This window comes from Syngnathoides biaculeatus, chromosome 8 (genome assembly GCF_019802595.1).
Source record: "Syngnathoides biaculeatus isolate LvHL_M chromosome 8, ASM1980259v1, whole genome shotgun sequence".
Taxonomy (NCBI): Eukaryota; Metazoa; Chordata; class Actinopteri; order Syngnathiformes; family Syngnathidae; genus Syngnathoides; species Syngnathoides biaculeatus.
This window is the reverse complement of record NC_084647.1, coordinates 17,536,906-17,556,569: the sequence shown is the minus strand read 5'-3', so window position 1 is coordinate 17,556,569 and position 19,664 is coordinate 17,536,906. Positions and strand designations below refer to the sequence as shown.

The 19,664-nt window shown below is 44.0% G+C and overlaps 1 protein-coding gene across 2 annotated transcripts in view; it reads left to right on the top strand.

Moving 5' to 3' along the window:
* The window catches only part of cadm2b (cell adhesion molecule 2b), a 155,121-nt gene that overhangs the window by 119,159 nt on the left and 16,298 nt on the right, over positions 1-19,664 (top strand). For both annotated transcript variants that reach the window (XM_061827441.1, XM_061827439.1), the window contains one exon: positions 13,694-13,843. In XM_061827441.1, the coding sequence (XP_061683425.1) occupies positions 13,694-13,843 (150 nt within the window). The remainder of the gene's footprint in view (positions 1-13,693; positions 13,844-19,664) is intronic.

Sequence of the window (19,664 nt, the reverse complement as noted above, 5' to 3'; positions counted from 1 at the left end):
ATTGGGAACGTTTTTGTTGCGATATATGTGTGTGTATAAAATAATCTTAAAGTAATTTTTCCCCCAAAATAAAGCAGTTGAGAAAAGGGGATAAATGGCTGGAATGATGATTTTTAGCCTTCTTCTCTGCCGCTGCAGTCTGAAAGTGAGAAGTGTCAGCCGAAAAGAAGATCTTAACATCAGTCAAATTGCTTGGAAATGCGACTCAACCTCGGCCATGATTTCCATTTCAACAACTAAGTTGATTCAAAAAGCAGATGTCGTTGAATATCAAGACATAGATAACGTAGTCGCTGAGGGTGTAGCTCATTCAAGTCAGTTTTGCCATCTGCAGCTATTCACCACATCCCATCATTTTCTCCTTCTAAATGAGATTTTTCTGAAGGAAATTTGAAACAAAAAAAAAGGACCTTTAACCTTTTGCGGTATATCAGTATCTGCGAGCAACAGTATGGTTTCATGCCTAGAAAAAGTACCACAGGTGCATTATTTGCCTTGAGGATGCTAGTGGAAAAGTACAGAGAAGGTCAGAAGGAGCTACATTGTGTCTTTATGGATCTAGAGAAAGCCTATGACAGAGTACCAAGAGAGGAACTGTGGTACTGCATGCGTAAGTCTGGTGTGGCAGAGAAGTATGTTAAAATAGTACAGGACATGTATGATGGCAGCAGAACAATGGTGAGGTGTGCCTTAGGTGTGACAGAGGAATTTAAGGTGGAGGTGGGACTGCATCAGGGATCAGCTCTGAGCCCCTTCCTGTTTGCAGTGGTAATGGATAGGCTGACAGATGAGGTTAGACTGGAATCCCCTTGGACTATGATGTTCGCAGATGATATTGTGATCTGCAGTGAAAGCAGGGAGCAGGCGGAGGAACAATTGGAAAGATGGAGTCACGCACTGGAAAGGAGAGGAGTGAAGATTAGCCGGAGTAAAACAAAATATATGTGCGTGAATGAGAGGGAAGGAGGAGGAAGAGTGAAGCTCCAGGGAGAAGAGATAGCGAGGGTGGATGACTCCAAATACTTGGGGTCAACAGTCCAGAGAAATGGAGGGTGTGGGAAGGAGGTGAAGAAACAGGTCCAAGCGGGGTGGAACAGTTTGCGGAAGGTGTCTGGTGTTCTATGTGACAGAAGAGTCTCCGCTCGGATGAAGGGCAAAGTTTATAAAACAGTGATGAGGCCAGCATTGATGTACGGATTAGAGACGGTGGCACTGAAGAGACAACAGGAAGCAGAACTGGAGGTGGCAGAAATGAAGATGCTGAGGTTCTCCCTTGGTGTGAACAGGTTGGATAGGATTAGAAACAAGCTCATTAGAGGGACAGCCAAAGTTGGATGTTTTGGAGACAAGGTGTGAGAGAGAAGACTTCGATGGGAGGGAGGGAGAGAGAGAGAGTGAGTACGTTGGTAGGAGGATAGAGACGAGGATGCACGAGATAGGCTCGGATGGAAAAAGATGACACGGTGTGGCGACCCCTAACGGGACAAGCCGAAAGAAAAAAGAAAAAACCTTTTGCCGTATAACTGGCAGCGCAACCCTTTAAACAAGTTTTTGCAGTTCAGGTCAACAGTAGTCGGCAACCCGGAAGTACCTGGCACCTGCTGAATCCAAACATTCGGAAAACGTCGGTAATACCAAGCGTTGGCATCCATGCGGTCAAACATCCATTGAACGCAGTTCAAAGTTACATCTCGTACCTTCCGGAAATCCCAACCTCTCCACACCGCGTGTGACCACCCCCATCCATCCACCCCCAGCCCCCCACCCCACCCTCGCCTTTGTCACATTTAATTGCAAATTGCATTAGAATACATATTAGCTCAATTCCCATTTTCCCGCGCTGCGCCGCGAATGATAACCGGCCAGCCGCTGGTGTTTAAACACGGGAAGCTGTTAGAGCTGCGAAATTGCCTTGAGCGCTGGTGTTTGCTGGTGAAACGCTCGCCGCCGTCGCTGGTGCGTTATCGCCAAGACCGGTCGAGGAGTAATAGATTTCATTATAAGTGTAAGAATATCTTTATTTGCAGCCGGGCGGCGATAGAAATGAATAAAAGCTTGTGAAATGCACGGGAGTGAAGGTTAAGTGAGCAGAACTCCCGTGACTTTCATCAGGCTCCTTATTAGAAAAGAACCTGATTGAATGCATTCATATGACTTTTTTTTTTTATTCCCTTGACGGAATTGCTGTTTTTGGTGTGGTTGTAGTAGATTGGACCTCACTTGTCTGTCCCTCTAGATGACACAGGTGGCAAACTCATGGCTCGGGGGCCACATCTGGCCCGCCGCATTATATTTTGTGGCCGGTGAAAGCAAATCATGTGCGTCAGCTTCCACGATTAAGACAAAAATATATTGTCTTCGTGTTGTGGATAAAAATAAATAAACTGGACAACCACTTTTTTTACGTATAATTTTATTTTAATAATCGAGGGTGGCACGGTGGATCAGATGGTAAAGGGTTGGCCTCACAGTTCTGAGTACCCGGGTTCAATCCCGGCCCTCCCTGTGTGGAGTTTGCATGTTCTCCCAGTGCCTGCGTGGGTTTTCTCCGGACACTCCGATTTCCTTCCACATCCCAAAAACATGCAACATGAATTGGACACTCTAAATTGTCCGTAGGTGTAATTGTGAGTGCGGCTGTTTGTTTCGATGTGCCCTGCGATTGGCCGGCAACCAGTTCAGGGTGTACACCGCCTCCTTCCCGTTGACAGCTGGGAAAGGCTCAGGCACTCCCCCTGACCCTCATGAGGATAAGTGGCAAAGAAAATGGATGGATGGATGAATAATCAATTGAATAAACAATAATCCATCTATTATCTCCTTCGTCATCCTATTGTCATAGTCCAATGAAAAACATGTATCTCCTTTCTTATTTATTCATCCAAAATGTGTGACATATTTTTGGGGGGTGTTTCGGATCAAAATAAATGGTGATACTCCTATTATTTATCGACAAAAAATATATCAGCACACTCAATGTATCAGTACACCAGCATCAAATAATATTATTTCTGTATAAAAGCCATGTCCATTCATCATCCATCATTTTGTCTCATTCCAATGAAAAATGTACAGTACCGCCTGTATTTTTTATTTTTATCTGATAAATGGAAAAAATATATTTGTCAGAATTTTGGAGATACTAGCTCAGTGAAGATACCTATACAACATGTTATTATCAGTTTCTTTGCTTGCATCTTGATCAAATATTCATGTGACCTGTTCTTCATTTTCATGTTCAAATTAGTAAAGAATCGTAAATCAGTGGTTCTGAAACTCCGTCCCGCCACAATCCATGACCTGTAACTTGGGGGCCCCGCACAATAATTTGCATGGATCCCCCCCATACCTTAGCTTTTGGACCAATTACACTAGGTGACATGATTATGGCAAAGAATCATATCCTGTAAATCATAGATGGTTTTCTTATAAAATATCCTGGGTTTTTTTTTCAAAGCAGATGGATTGTGCAGCCTAAACTGGTCTTGGGGGCACGTTTGGCGGCCAATAGGTGCCGTGACAGCGAAATCCAGTCATCTTTCATCTTGAGCCGAAGCTCATGAAAAGGCCAAGAGGCGTGCCCGCGGTGCTAACGCCGCACTCATATAACTCCTCGTGGGCCAAAAAGGTCGCAGAAAACGCTGTTGGCAGAGTCTTCGTAGAAGCCATCGATACGAGCTCGACGTGGTTTTGATGAAGACCGCTGATTAAAGAGGATACGGGCACGGCGAGGTCACGTCGGTGTGACATTACGCGACTGTATTACCTTCTACGTGTTTTGATGTTTCATCCCATAGTAACCTTATTCTTTAATTTAAAAATGGTAGTGAACCCCCGCACATTTGCAAATTTTCACATACATCAATTTTTGCCAGGTAACAAACAATTTCTCATTGTGTTCAGATCGTGTCTAAAATAAAAATGTTGGTTTGCTGCCATCTGGTGGCATTTTGGTGCAACGTAAAGTCGATGAACAGTGGGGGAACTTCATTTCGTCAGGTTGTCGACTTGTCTGATATGAAAATGTGCATTGCCACCATCTTCTGGCATCTACAGCCAATTAAACCCCTTTTTGGACAGGGGTGAATTGCCCGTGGATTCTGGCTACTTGTGGTGTGGCCCATGCAGATCATTTGGTGGTTACGTTTGTTGGTCCGCACAATGGACCTTTCCGACTGGCGGTCTTCAGCTCCACCCCCCTTAGCTACAGTTGCCATGCCTGACAATCTTCCAAAATTGTGACTGAACATAACAGGTTTGAACTCGATTCTCTATCGCGTATTCCAGATAATATTGGGGTATGTTTTTTTGCCAAATGCGTCAGACTTGTCCAAAAGAGTTATACAGAGAGGTCTCAACTAAATCACGCAAGGATATGTACACGGAATTAAGATTTTGGACGGAGCAGGACGCAATTTCAGTTCCAGCAAATGTTGGCGATCGATGCAAAAAAGTTTGACGCCTCACAAACTTCAGATTGAAATCCATCAGAATAAAATTGTGGAATCGTACTGCGCATGTAAAGCAGGGTGAGTAATTTTTACTTGGTAAGATCACGAGTAATATCATTGGAAGTCTTTATAAGTGAGTGGGTGTATTAATTTGACTTGGCCAGTGCTCTGTGTTAAAAGTCCGATGCGATACAAATGGGCAAATAGACGTTTCTCTTGCATGACGTGGCGCATTTACGTATCACTAACCCGACTCTTCGGCATGAAACATGACACACTTCATTCAGCAGGTCAGTGATACACTAACAGAGTGAAAGTTGTTCTCCTCCAATATATTAAGAAGCACTGATAATAATGAAATCAAACTCAGAGAAGATGCTTCTCCCTCACTTACCTTCGAACTTACAGGCTTGTGTTTGTTGATATTGTCCACATTTAGTTGTACGCGCGGTCTTCCGCGAGCCTTAATCCATCGTAGACACTTCGTCAACTGTGTTTTAGGCTTTGAAAAATGAATCAATCGGGCCCCTTGTAACCTAGCGGGATATCTTTCATCAGAATTGCACTTTCCCCAAGCGCATCTGAGGACCATTTTCTTTGTAACACTAACTTTTCCAAGCGCACACTACTGACAACTTGTGGGACAACATGGCGGCAGGGGCGTGTCAAGCCAGGGGTTAAGACAATGTGGTTATCTGATTGGCTATTATTGTACGAGTGATTGAGAGGTCGGAAAGGTCCATTACATCAAACATGACATATGGGGGGCCTCAGTTTATTATGAAACTGTCCACCAACCCCAGAGTGAAAATGAATTCTCCCAATCGAATTCCCATGTTATCTACTCTTAACCTGGAAATAGTTGCCTGAGGATTTGATTTTCTATTTTTGCTATTTGTATCAAAATGCAACCATCCCCCAAGACCAGACTCAAAAATGCTAGCACCTTAAATTGGCCTGGCCCAATCCAACCCCCCCAGGACTGGAGTTTGTGGTCTTGCACATTCACTTGTTGATTGACAGTCTGAAAATTTAAAGCAGATATGCTGTATCTTTTTTCAAACTTGCATTAGAGAACATAACATACTATAACTTAAGTCAATCCAAATTGTAGGAGTTTTTTAGAATTAAAGTGGTTTTGGCAGCGAGCCTTGGGGTGCCCCTTTTTACAGAGCGTACCTGATTAGCTGAGGAAATTGCCACAGACAGGAGCCCAAAAATATTCTCGCTTAACTGGATTTTTCGAAGCAGTTGCATCAGCGCTTCTCGCGGGAGATGATCTTGAGGGAACTCGGCAAAGTTCATTTAAGCGTCGACGGCAAAACCCGTGTTGCGGTTATATTTACCTGAAGAGCTCAAAAAGATTTGTAGATAAAAGATAGATAAAAAAATAGTCTTGAGGGTAAGGGTTTTTAGTGAACTTGCCTCCATGCCGTGATTCCAACAAGATGTCGGGAGCAAAATATTGTGCACTCCTGTCAGAAGAGCAAGCGCCCCTGCGTCGTGAGTCACCCGTGAGACGGCAAACGCTGTTATTCTTTGTTCTCGCCGCGCGGCACCGGGGGCCCGCTGCAGTTTTTAATTAAATGGAAAATTTATACAGCGCACGTGTTGAACCTCCCGCTCCTCCCCCAACATGCTGGCAAATGGGCCACACCATTTAGACTCGGCCAATTAATTACAATTTTGTCACGACACAGCATTAGCTGTGATTAATTCCCACGTTCCCACGGGTGTGTGTTAAACCAGGGAAAACACGGAAGAGGCAAAAATATGGCGGTTTTTGTTGACATTTGACACTCACTCAGTCTGTGCATAAAACCATCTGGTTTTCACTAGAAATTAACAAGAAATGTCAATAAAATCTTACAAGAAGAACCGAAAATTTTCTGGGCTTAATCACAGGAAGTTAAATGGTGCCATTCGTGTGTTGACTCACTTGAAAATGAGTCTGAATTTGATTAGTTCTGAATGCGGTCACATTTCCAGTTAGTTGTGCAACCACACCTCAATTATATTTTTACTTCCTTTTGAAAGATTAAGAAAAAAAAAACATTGCGTTGTACGGGTCATCAGGCACACTAATGGTAGAAAAAGTTTACAAATTATTGATCTCAGTTGCATTTCTTTATCTCACCAAACGCTGGTGTTGGAAGAGGGGTGTGTAGACTTTTCAAACCCGGTGCATGTTCCGTCGAGTGGCGAGTGTTTTCACTCACTTGCTGTTGCCCGCCTGCAGTTTCCAGTTGCTTCTGCTCGAACGCTCGCTAAGCATTCATCAACATGCCGCCTCGCATTATTCAACGCAGTCAGCTGAAACCGACGAAGGCTTTGGGGGCTCCGCGGGGGTCGGGTGGCGTGGTGGTCCCGCATCTATCACATCTCAGAAGATGTTGCGGTGGTCTCCCAGCAAGACCCCTCAGCATCATCAATAGCAATACATTTCTTATTTACATTCATCAGACAGGCCTCGTTGTTGACGCACCGACAACCGCATCCGTCATCCGCACCGGTTGATATTCTCCACGATAGCCGTCCGCATTCGCCAAATCGATAGCGCGCGAGTATCATCTTCTCACGCTCATACTCCCGTACCGGTGCCACGAGGGTCTCACATTCCGATTCTGAGCTCGTGGTTTAGAAAAGTATTTGACGCGCGACATGCAGAACTCGTCTTCGAATGGAGCCAGGACCCGACTGACTCAAACAATCAGCAATGTGGCGTTAAGAGGATGACTTTTTTGGCGGTTTGTTATTTGTTTTCTTTTGGGCACTCGAGCAACCGAAATCGCCACCTCTTGGTCCTGGCTCAGTTTTTATCCAAACTGAACAAGAACTGTATTTTCGGAAGTACCGATGCACACGTCGCTCCGTGTAGTTGAGACCAAATTGGAGCTCGAGCAGTCGTTGTCAATTCACGATCTTTGATCAGTCTTGCTCAAATCTGACCAAGAACAATCTTGTTGCCCCATGATGCTGGGATCAATTTTTTCTTTTCAGGGCTCGGGTCACTTTTTTTTGTGTGGGTCCATTCAGGTCGCAGCCTTGAGCTGATCTGAGAGACTGATCAAGAAACCAATTTATTCTTAACAGTCCAATGCCTCCAAATGGCTGAGATCAAAGGTCTTTTGTTTCTTTTCGGCGCTCGAGCAGTCGTCATTGCCGAGTATCAGGCCTAGCCCAATCTTTGCTTCCGAAGAAGCGTATTTGTTTTTCGAACTACTACACACATAAGCCGCGTGGAGCTGAAGTTTTTTTTTTTTACACGTTTCTCTTCAGCGCTTGAGCAGCCATAATTGGCAAACAATCCTCCAACTTTTAGAGATTGTTGCTCAATGTCAAAGCAAGAAGAGGACGATTGTTGCTGTTTTGTATCAGAGCAAGCGCACTAGTGCTTTGCTGCCGCCGTTGCTAATCATCACCGTGCACCTGCAGCACGGCCCGAATACATCTGTTGCCACGGTTTCCTCTATTCAAATATTTGTGTTTACAATACGCCGCAACCGAGCCCTCCCTTTCCCCTCAGCTGTGCGGCTAAATATTTAATTCATGAGCCCCCCCCCCTCCACTTTGATTGTGTGGAAAAGTTAACGCGGCGGAGACGTTCAAGCGGCGCTCTGCGCTAATCCCGACACGTTCCGACGTCGCGGCCGATGATCACGTGACGGCTCCTAATCTGTGGACGGACTGACGTGGTTTTTGCCTTCCGAGTCACAGCTCTCAGAGCTCGTGTAGGGGGGAAAAAAGGATATATCATTCTCGCGAAAGCACCACCGAGGGACTGATTACAATTTTTCAACGGGGCGGCCCACAAGCGGATGTTTTGATTAAATGAACATATACAAAAGCAAAGGCTTAGATATTTTAATTAAGAAACGTTTTGCTTAAAAAAAGAAACAGGTTCATTCTGAGTTTATGGTTTGTTTTAACCAGCTAATGGAATTGTTGCTTTGCTGTTGCCGTCTCAGCGGATTAGAAGATATGATGAAGCCAGAAAATTGCAGCGACGAGTTGCCCGTGACGAGTCGTTAGATGCTCTGATGAATGGCATCCTCATTGCTGTCTGGTAAATGCAAACGGTGGAGCAACATATGTAGACAAACAATGTAACAATACCTGCAGGCATGTATTTGTCATCCTCTGTGAAATCCACTACCGTTGTACCTCTACTTACAAACCGTCTCTAGTAATGAAAAATTTGGGTGACAAAACGCCTCCTTGGAAAAATATCATCTCTAGATACAAAGGAAATTCAGGATACAAAAGGAACAAAATGGCGCTGAATTACCTAAATTCCACTGAACATAAACATCCTGTAAAGTGTTGGCCTCACAGTTCAGAGGACCCGGGTTCGATCCCGGCCCCGCCTGTGTGGAGTTTGCATGTTCTCCCCGTGCCTGTGTGGGTTATCTCCGGTCACTCTGGTTTCCTCCCACATCCCAAAAACATGCAACATTAATTGGACATTCTAAATTGCCCCTCGGTGTGATTGTGAGTGCGAATGGTTGTTCATCTATATGTGCCCTGCAATTGGCTGGCAACCAGTTCAGGGTGTACCCCGCCTCCTGCCCGTTGACAGCTGGGTTAGGCTCCAGCACTCCCCGTGACCCTCGTGAGGATTAGCAGCAAAGAAAATGGATGGATGGATGAACATCCTGTATCTTCATTTGTGTGGCGCGATAAAGCTGCTCTCCCATTGGCTATCGTTGGAGCATTTTCCTGGCATCCCATTGGCAAGGAGTGACGTCAATCTTTACCCATCATGCACTCCTTGTATCTTGGATCCTGTGGCACGATAGATCTGCTCTCTTGGACACCCGACTGTCCCCGGATCATGCCGGCGTTGTCACAGGCTAACGCACATTGCAAAAGTATAACTTTTTCATTTGTTTATTCAGAAAGAGCGGCACAATGAATTAAAGCAGGGGTGCCAAATGTACGGCCCACGGGCCAGAACTGGCCCGTGGGGATGGACAACGCATTTACTAGAATCTTTCAATCAAAGTAACTGTTGTTGCTCATTGTGTTACTGACAACGGTTGTATGATATATGATATTGATAGACTTGTAAAATCCAAACGATGCCAAGTTTCAGGAGCACGTTGAAATAAATGCTGTGCCACCTTCGCATGACACCAAAATAAATACCTGCTTTTGAAATATTTTGAGATGGCGAATAAGAAAAAAATGGAGTCAAAAGTTTTAGTTTAAACAAGCTTGCTTTTTTTTTCATTTGCTGCCACAACTTGTATTTTTATGTATACTTTATGGATTTTGAAGCCACAAATATTCTCGAGGTCGAATTCAGGTGAATGTGGCTCACCAACTAAAAATAAGTTTGACACGCCTGAATCAAATCACAAAATCATTTTAATTATAGACACTTTATTTTACTGTTATTACTATATGTTTTTATAATATGAAACATTATAGAGGGCTAATTTCATTTTTTGAAAAACATATTGCAATAAAAGTCAAGGTAGGGCTGTAACAGGCTTATTTGCCGGCTGTTTGCGGGTTTGATGTGCTTCCTGTCACCTGCAAGCTGTCAACACGCGACATCCTTTCATTCCGCATAATGCCCGAAAGACGCACCGACGCAAGCTCTCGACACGATTTAGCCTTCAGCGATGATATAAATTACGCTTTGGGGGCAACGGATCGTCTCTGGCGAGCGCACGAAAGTTATTCCTCGTGTCATGTTCGGAGGGCGGCTGCGAGCGGGCGACCTTGGCGTCTTTTAACGCGACGGTTTGCTTTCACGCGCCGACGTAAAGCCTTGACCCGGTGCGCTTCCCGTCTTCAGCTTTGTGATTTTGTTTCTTCTGCAGACCTGCATTTGCATTGTGTTGGCTGCCTTGGTGAGCGCCAACTTTTCTGAAAGAAATCAAGTAGTGCTTTGATTTTTTTTTTTTTTTTTTTTTTTTTGGGAGTGAGTCTTCTTTCTCAGCGGTACGCACGCCCTTGCAGTAACACTTACACAGTACTACCAGTGCTTGCGACATCTCGTCTCACCAACTTCATTTCGCTTAATCTCCATTTCCGGAGCAATTGAGGCTGCATTATACCTGCATCCATTTCCAAAGCATAATCATCGGCCATGAGTGTCATAACTGAACATTTCTGCTGAAAGGAGCCATTTGAAAAATGCTCAAATATGAATTGTGATGGAATGGCAAAATAACTTCCAAAAATACATATTGTAATTTACACTTTCTAGTGTGACTTTTTACTATTTTTTTTCCTTTTTTTTTACATTCATAGTAGTGGTAGTGATGTTGTTTTTATTAAATTATTTTTATCATTTAAATTCTTGTGAATTTTATGACTTGTGATTTTATTTTTATTATTAGTCGTAGTAGCAGTAGGTTGCTGTATATTATTTAATCATGAATTTTGTTTTATTTTTCAATTGTCTACCCAAGAATTTTCAATTTACATTATTATTACTTTCAACAGGTTAAAACTTACCGTAATTCCCGTTCTACAGAGCGCACCTGGATACAAGCCTCACCGAGTACATACCAAATACCATTTGGTACATACATAAGCCGCAGCTGTGTAAAAGCCGCAAGTCCCCACATTGAAACCCACATTCAAACGCGAGATATTTAGAAAGAAAGATGGTACACCGAAAGAGTTTAACAGCGTTAACGTTAATGCTAGTGCCGCACTAAAGCCAGTACTAATGCTAACAGGGCCGGTTAAAATAAAACTTACCGGTAAATATCACTGAGATACGCCAGTAACAGAGCAGCAACACGCTAGCACAGCACTAACGCTAGCGCGGCGCTAACAGGGCCGGTAAAAGTCACTTCCTCGGCAGATATATTCCACCGGTCTCATTCTTATCTTTTCCGCTCGAGTGCCCCCTTGGGGCCGTTTGAAAAAAATGCACAAATTAGCCGCATCACCTCATAGACCGCAGGGTTGAAAGCGTGTGAAAATAGTCGCGGCTTGTAGGCAGGAAATTACGGTATATTATTATTTGAAATATTAGGGTGTTTTTTATTTTATCGTTTAAATTTGTATTTTTATTCATTTTTTATTCTCATGGGATCATGCGGTCAGGTGTAATGTGACAAATTACCGATTAAACTGGACCCCTCCTTTTCTGACAGAAACTCAAATTATTGAAACAAAAATATTCAAACTAGGACAATGCTGAACATTTTAATGAGCAAAAATACCTGCAAAACGCACCCCCCCCCCCTACCTCCCCTGACCCCCCGCTGCGTGCGCTCTCATTGCTATTTATAGTCGGCCTGAGCGTGTCCCCGAGCTGACGAGCGGCGTCCGTCAGGACAATCGAGGTCAAGGAAGGTCCGCCGATCTTTGGGCGTCCCGGGGGGGGGGCTCGGCGGCGGGGGCCTACGGAGCGCTCCCGACTAATGAGGCGGACAGCTGCTCCCTCTCCCGAAGCGGTCAAGTGTACCCGGGAGGGGGCCGTGTCAATGTCACCTTGGGCGGGCGCGACGAGGAGCTTGAGGGCGACGTATGTAGAGGGAGATGATGAATATAGTCTAGTGAGCTGATCCGGGTAAACCTTTTTTTTTTTTTGCCCAAACACGTCGCACGTACTTCCAGGTGGCGATAATTCCGATGGCGCCGCTCGCAAACAAACCAAATGCATCATTTGACAAGGGAAAATGGGCACAAATGACTCAAATGATGACTGTAGCCTTCTTTTTGACCACCTTTGTTTGAATGTGTGAAATTTCACTTGAAAAGATGTTACCTGAGGACAATTGGCTGGCTGGTCAGCAGATATCATAAGTCTACACACCCCCGGCCCGATGTCCATGCCAACGGGGGGTTTTCAAATATTTTCAAGTCCAGTGAAAACTTTGGGGAGACATTTTTTCCTAAAGACAGCCTAAAAATTTTAACGGTTACTAAACTTGACAATCATGTTCACCCTAAAAGTGGGAGTTAAAAATTTGCATATTTTCTCAAGAAAAAAACTCAAAAAAGGTTCTGTTGTCGTTGTTTTTTTTTTTTTTTCAAGAAAGAAAGAAAAGTAATTTTCTTCAGAAGAAAGATGTGCAGAGATAAAACTTCCAAGATAGTCTGATATTGAAGTCAAAAGTTTAACAAGGGGAAGAAAGTCATTTTAAATTTAGAAAATGCAACTTTATTATTAATGCTGCTCTTTGTTTTCAAGGAATGGACCCCTTTAATCTTAAAGAAACTATACTAAATCTTCCTCCCAAAATAAACTTTTGTTCTTGAGGGTGAAAAGGGTTTTGTTCCACTAATAATTCACTACATCACAAACACACCTGCTTCTAATGTGAGCCCCAACTGGTGGGTTGGGGCCCAAAAGTGGACCACTGGACCCATTTTAGGTGGGTCACAGACAGCCTACAAGCTGCGACTTTTTTCACGTTTTCAACCCTGCGGTTTGTGCGGTGATGCCCGCTAGCATTAGCGCGGTGCTAGCGTTAGCATGGCGCTAGCATTAGCCCACCTGGTTATAAGCCTCAGTACAGAGAAAGAGTTTAACACTAGCGCCGCGCTAACACTAGCACCGCGCCAACGCTAGCATCACGTTAACACTAACACCGCGCTAACGCTAGCGTTAAACTCTTTCTGTGTACCGAGGCTTATAACCAGGTGCACTCTGTAGGCTGGGAATTACAGTAGTTATAAATGGCATTGGTCCTATTTGAATTCAGATTTTTTATTATTATTATTATTCCGTTATAGAACAGAGGCGTGGCAAAATACCACACGGAACGTATTAGTTAAGCGACAAGAAGTGTTTCTCAATTGTGCACTAGTTTGCTCTGTAAACAAATACAGTCCAGCTAAGCCAATGGCTAGCAAGGAACGAGGCTAACAGTGTGCCTTTGGTGGGTTGTTATAATTATTTGAAACAGCATTTAAAAATATACCATACTGAGCATGTGTTTTCAGAGGCTGTTTTTAAAACAAAACCATTCTACAAATGTACTATATGCATGCTCTATTTTTAAATGTATTGTATTTTTATATCACTGAAGTCACTTCGAGCAAATTATTATGTGGAAGACCCAAAGACTCAGCACTTTGAAGAACTTTTGCCTATAGCACAGGCACAGTAGACAAAAGTGTTGAATAGATGGATGGCATTGATGTCAACACATTCACCCAGTCCAGTGTGATTGGCTCTAAAACCTTGCCCTAACGAGCAAACTCCTTTATGCACGTCACCACCATGACCTCGACTGCTGTGTGCCCCCCTCCCGCTCTCCTCATAGGTGGCCAAGGTCAGTTCCCCATCACTCAGAACGTGACAGCGTTGGAGGGCTCCGCCGCCAACATGACCTGCCGGGTGGACTTCAACGACAACACCTCCCTCCAGTGGTCCAACCCTGCTCAGCAGACGCTCTACTTCGGGGACAAGAAAGGTCAGTACAGGGACACACAGAAACCAGGGACTGACCACAACAAACAAAATGTGACTGCGACGAGACGCTGACCAAAAAGTGGAAAGGTGTGAGGGAAAACCGTCATGGAAAATCCGGGTTTGAAATTAGAACGCGAAAGCCGAACCCTGTCTTGGAACCAAAATTTGAAACCTTAAAACGAGATAGAAACCCTTACATTGAGAAAAACAAAAACAAAAACTCTATCTCTGGCTTGAAAGCATAACTTTGAAACTCCTTTTCAGTGTTCACATTCAGCAGTTGTGGGTCACTTCAAATCTGAAGAGAGGAAAAACAAATTCTTAAAAAAGTAATGAAATTATAGGAATAAAGTACTGTATATTATAATACACTAACTTGAAATAATTTATACAAGATACTATTATGAAGGGCGGCACGGTCCATCAGATGAAAAGCGTTGGCCTCACAGTTCTGAGGTCCCGAGTTCAATCCTGCACCCGCCTGTGTGGCGTTTGCATGTTCTACCCGTGCCTGCGTGGGTTTTCTCTGGGCACTCCGGCTTCCTCCCACATCCCAAAAACATGCAACATTAACTGGACCCTCTAAATTGCCTATAGGTGTGATAGTGAGTGCAACTGTTGTTTGTCTTCATGTGCCCTGTGATTGGCTAGCGACCAGTTCAGGGAGTACCCTGCCCAAAGATAGCTCGGATGGGCTCCAGCACTCCAGCGACCCTTGTGAGAATAAGCGTCTCAGAAAACGGATGGATACATATTTACTCCTATTGATAAAAAAAAAACAAAGGGTGTTTTAAGGTTTTGTGATCAATGAAGATTTCAATGATTTCCTATAGGAAAAAGAATACGTGGGAACCAGTTCAGGGTGTACCGCGCCTCCTGCCCGTTGACAGCTGGGTTAGGCTCCAGCACTCCCCGCGACCCTTGTGAGGATAAGCGGCTAAGAAAATAGATGGATGGATGGATGGATCGATACTATTGTGAAAATTATCGGCCAATAGAACTCATAATTTAAAACCAAACAATTTATATTATCTAGACCTTGACAATTATGGACTCAAGTTTAAACTAAACCTACTCATAACCACTTGGAAAATTATTCACATTTTTAAGGAAAGGAAACAGTGAAGGAAGTGAGATGCTCCTGCACAAAAATTGCCTGGGAAGATGAAATAGCTCGGCAGATGAAGAACAAGCATAAGATGTTTCATCTTGAGGTTTTTTTTTGTATTTTTTTTTTATACTAGTGTTTGCTCTCTCGTTAGCGGTGACGACCTGTCGGCCAGCAAACGTCGTCGCCCTCGGGGGGGCCGAGACCACGCGTTTGTGTCCCGTGTGTGTCTACTCCAAAGACACTTTTACAGGTTTGATATGAGTTGATGACGCCGACGATAAAAAAAACATATGTGACTTTGTCTTTAAATAAGAAAATAAAACGACATATTTCCATTCAGCCCGGGGCAAAGTATGACAGATAAGGCGGTCTGGTTTTGCCTGTTTGATATGAAATAGTCGGGATGGGTGGGGGGAGGGTGGCAGGGGGGTGAAGATTAAAATGACCTTTTAGCGGCTGTATTGGAGTTAAAAGAAAAAAAAAGTTAAAAGAAGTTATGCGTATTATTAAGCGACTGCTGGGTAGAGCTGGAGACAAAATCTGATCTTTGGCCTTTGGATAATTTGTTCCCTTTTAATTCAGGTTTGACAAATGAGGAAGAAAAAGCCCCAAAGACTATTAGATCTGATGAAAGAAGGTGGGGGGGGGGGGGTTATAAAACCTTTAAGAAATTCAAAGAAACAACGCATGTTGAATCCTTTGTAATGTTTCTCTGGTATGTGCAAGAATACGCAAAATACACAGTTGGGAGTATTAATACTTTAAAAATGAAAAAAGTTGGATGAGGAAACAATTCTTTTGGAGCCTTTAACAGCAAATCAATGGCTTGTGCCGACAATCACATGACGACATCACTTTTTTGAAAGTTAGCGGCGGTGAAGTCATTCAATTAAACGCCAGCTGAACGTCTCACAAAAAGACAGCAGAGCGATGGAAGGGAAAGACAGCGGCGCGCCGCAAAGGTAAAAAAAACGTTACAATTTTGGCATCACCTATTCGTCTGCGTCCCATTTGGGCAAAAATCTTTTGAAGTGTTTTGGTTTAACTACAATTCCTGGAAATTTACCGAAAAACTGTTGCTTCAAACCAAAATGACTGACTTCTTGTTTCGCTTTGGTGCACGGGTCATTGAGACTAGCGTTCATGTTCAGGACCTCTAAAACTGTGACGTACCTCGATAGAGCTCGTGCACCACGTTCACGGCGCCATATTGCCGGTCAAAAAGAGCTGCTCGACCTTGTGGTGGACATTAAACCGGAGCAGAATATACACAACGCCCGAGACTTGTTGTGCTGTTGGTTGTCGCAACAGACGAGACAAATATTCAAAGAGGTCATGCTATAGAATACCAGCTGAAAAGACCAGAAAAGATTGATGGATTTCGGCAATTAAACGTGATGGATGGTCCCCTAGCAAATACACATGAGTGTGTAGCGATCACTTCACTTCAGGTAGGAATTTTTCTTCTCAATCTCAAATTACCAAGAAGTATTTATAATGCCAAGTTGGCTCATTTGAGAACAATGCGTTTCAAAAAACAAAACAAAAAAAATACGACAGGGAGTTGTCTCCTACATACATGGAAGTGTGTTGCGGCCACACATTAAACTTCAGTAAACCTCTCCTCTTTTTTTTGTAATATGCATGATTCTCAAATGAGCCCAGTGCGTATTTAAAAAAAGAAAAAAAAACGTCAGTCGCAGAGAGGTTTACGTAGCTAACGTGTGGCCACAACACGCTTCCGCGTACAGGGGTGAAGCCTATCCTAGCAGTTTATTTTCTTATTTTTAAATACGCATTGGACTCATTTGAGAACAATGCGTATTTAATTAAAAAAAAAAAACGTCTGCCACGGAGAGGTTTACTGAAGTTTAACGCGTGGCCGCAACACGCTTCTGTGTACAAGTGTCTTTTTTTTCCCCCAATCATAGTTAAGGAATGCGAGTTTGTGTAAAACCAGGGGTCTTTTATTTAAATATTGGCACTTCACTGGCTCCATCGCTATGTGGAATTTATTCTTGATTGAGAACAGATCCAGCAACGAAGTATTTGTATGCGTCCAGACTTTTTATACTCTTTTAAACTCTTCTGTGTAAATCTCGACGACTTACTCACCAGATCCATGTGTAGATCCAGTTGTCCAAGACAAATGGAAGCATGTTAACTTATCGGTGAAAACATCGACTTTGGCATTAAATATGGGTCCTCTATGCCAAGTGTCTTTCAATTTTCAACGTACCTTCGTTTATTATCACCTTCTAAATGTTTAACGGTATCGGACAAAACTCTGGGCATCGTGCTATATGACATATTTTCGTGTTGTCTCCAACCAACTTAGCATTGAAGAATGCTTTGTTTGACCGGCACAGTCACGTGAGTTTGGTGACGTAGGTGCACGAGCTCTATTGGCTCCCTTTCGTGGCATGGAAAAGAATCACAGTTTTTATGTAATAGATTTTCTCAACTGTACCTTTATTTAGGTACAATTTATCCTCAACTTGAGGTTGAAAGACATTTTAATTGAATGATTATTCATGTCTGGTTTTTCTGAATTTCCTGATATTAAGCACAGTGCTAATCCTGCACACAATGTCACAGTATATGACCACTTACAGTATTTACTTGAATAGTGTATTGTAAAGTTAGTCGGGGAGAGTGAAATATTTTGGGGAGAACGGCTGCCCTCAAATAATACCTAAGCTCACCAGTATGCTTCTCTAGCCATGCTGCAGCCCAGCAATCTGTCAGCACATCCCTGTCGCTTTCATTTCTGCATTTCATGAGGAGGGATGGGGGGGGGGCTGCCGGGAAACGAACCGCACGGGTGATAGCTCAGCGGGCTCATGCATCAGCGGCCAGAGCCCAAATGATGAGCTTTCCGTCTGAGAGGCTTCAGTCAAACCTCAAGTGAGCTCCGCGAGAGCCGTTAACCTTGCCCGCTAGCTCGGGTCCGTCCGTACGGGCGGGACGGCACCCATTTGTCGCGGCCCCTTCTCCTATATCACGCAAGCTGCTATCTGTTATGCATCATACGCGATAAGGCTCGTTGGTACCGTAAGACGCTCACACGTCTTCACACTGCAGCCATAAATTATTCAGCTGAAGCGGAATCCTTCATGTATGAAGCCCGCTGGAAAGTTTGAAAAATTAATCCTCGACGACCGCCGAAGGAGCCATTTTGGTGGAATTCCTAACAGCTCATTCTTTAATCTACGCCGCATAAACAATTGAAGATGTTGCATAGGTAAGAATTATGACTATGGAATTTGCCCAAATGACCCCCAGTCATTCAACATTCTATCTATCCATCCATTCCATTTTCTTATCCTCATGAGGGTCGCAGGGAGTGCTGGAGCCTATCCCAGCTGTCAACGGGCGGGTGGCGGGGTACACCCTGAACCGGTTGCCAGCCAATCGCAGGGCACATGGAGACAAACAGCTGCACTCACAATCACACCTCGGGGCAATTTAGAGTGTCCAATTAATGTTGCATGTTTTTTGGGGATGTGGGAGGAAACCGGAGTGCCCGGAGAAAACCCACGCAGGCACGGAGAGAACAAGCAAACTCCACACTGGCGGGTCCGGGTTTGAACCGGGGACCTCAGAACTGTGAGGCCAACGCTTTACCAGCTGATCCACCGTGCCGCCTTCAACATTCTAGTCCATTGAAATATTAAATATGTTCAATATGACAGTGGAACCTCGGTTTTCAGGATTTTTGTCCGATGGAAACTGAATGGTCCGAAAATCAAATCGATATTTCCCATAGGAAATGATATAAATCTGATTAATTTGTTCCAGGTACAACAACAACAAAAAAGAATTTGTACAAAAGTCCCACACACCGGAAGGATCCACCATGTGGGGCAGAAACGGATTACTGTGATGCAGTTTCCTCCTTTTTGATGACCAGAGAGGATTTCAGATCAGAGTGTTTTGACTTGTGAGCATGGTCATGGAACAAAATAGTCTCCCCAGCCAAGATCCCACTTGATATCTGACCCATAATGGCTCAGGGAGCTGATGTAAAATCATTCAGATTCACTTTCACTGCTCTACCAGTCAAAATCACACTTCCGTGGCTGCTTGTTGCTAGGCAGATTTCAATAAATTGAACCACAAGTGTGCCATGGGCCAATGAAAATATAGCATTCACATCCTCTTTCAAGTCCGTTACCATTGTGGTGTTTCTTTTATCCGCATGAATTTCACCATTGAATCACAACTATTGAATATAAATGACAATGACATTTTTGTCTGGCAGAAACCTTTGTCACACACGAAAGTGCACAATATAATTAATGTCGACGCTACCTCCATGCACCGGCACTCTTCTTCCTTTTTTTTTTCCTCCATCTGCAGTTGTTTGCGAGTCATCATTCACCGCGTCTAATTGGGACATTGGCGCTGGATCAGAAAAGGTCAGCGAGCGAAATGGATCTCAGCTGCCTCGCAGTAATCAAACGGCCGTTACGCGCTAAATGAAAGCGGTGACGTGCACGCCCCAACATTCATTAGCGCCGCCGAAGCCAGCGCAATTAGCCTTTAGGGGGGGGGGGGGACTGCGACGGCTGCCCGAAGCGCCGACGGGGGCGTGTCGTGTTGTTGCGAATGTGCCGCGGCCGACGGAAACGTCGTCTCAGCTCGCTCTCGTTCTCGACAAAAGTTGGGCAGTGAGTGGACTCCAACTTCAAACAATGTAATCCTTCTA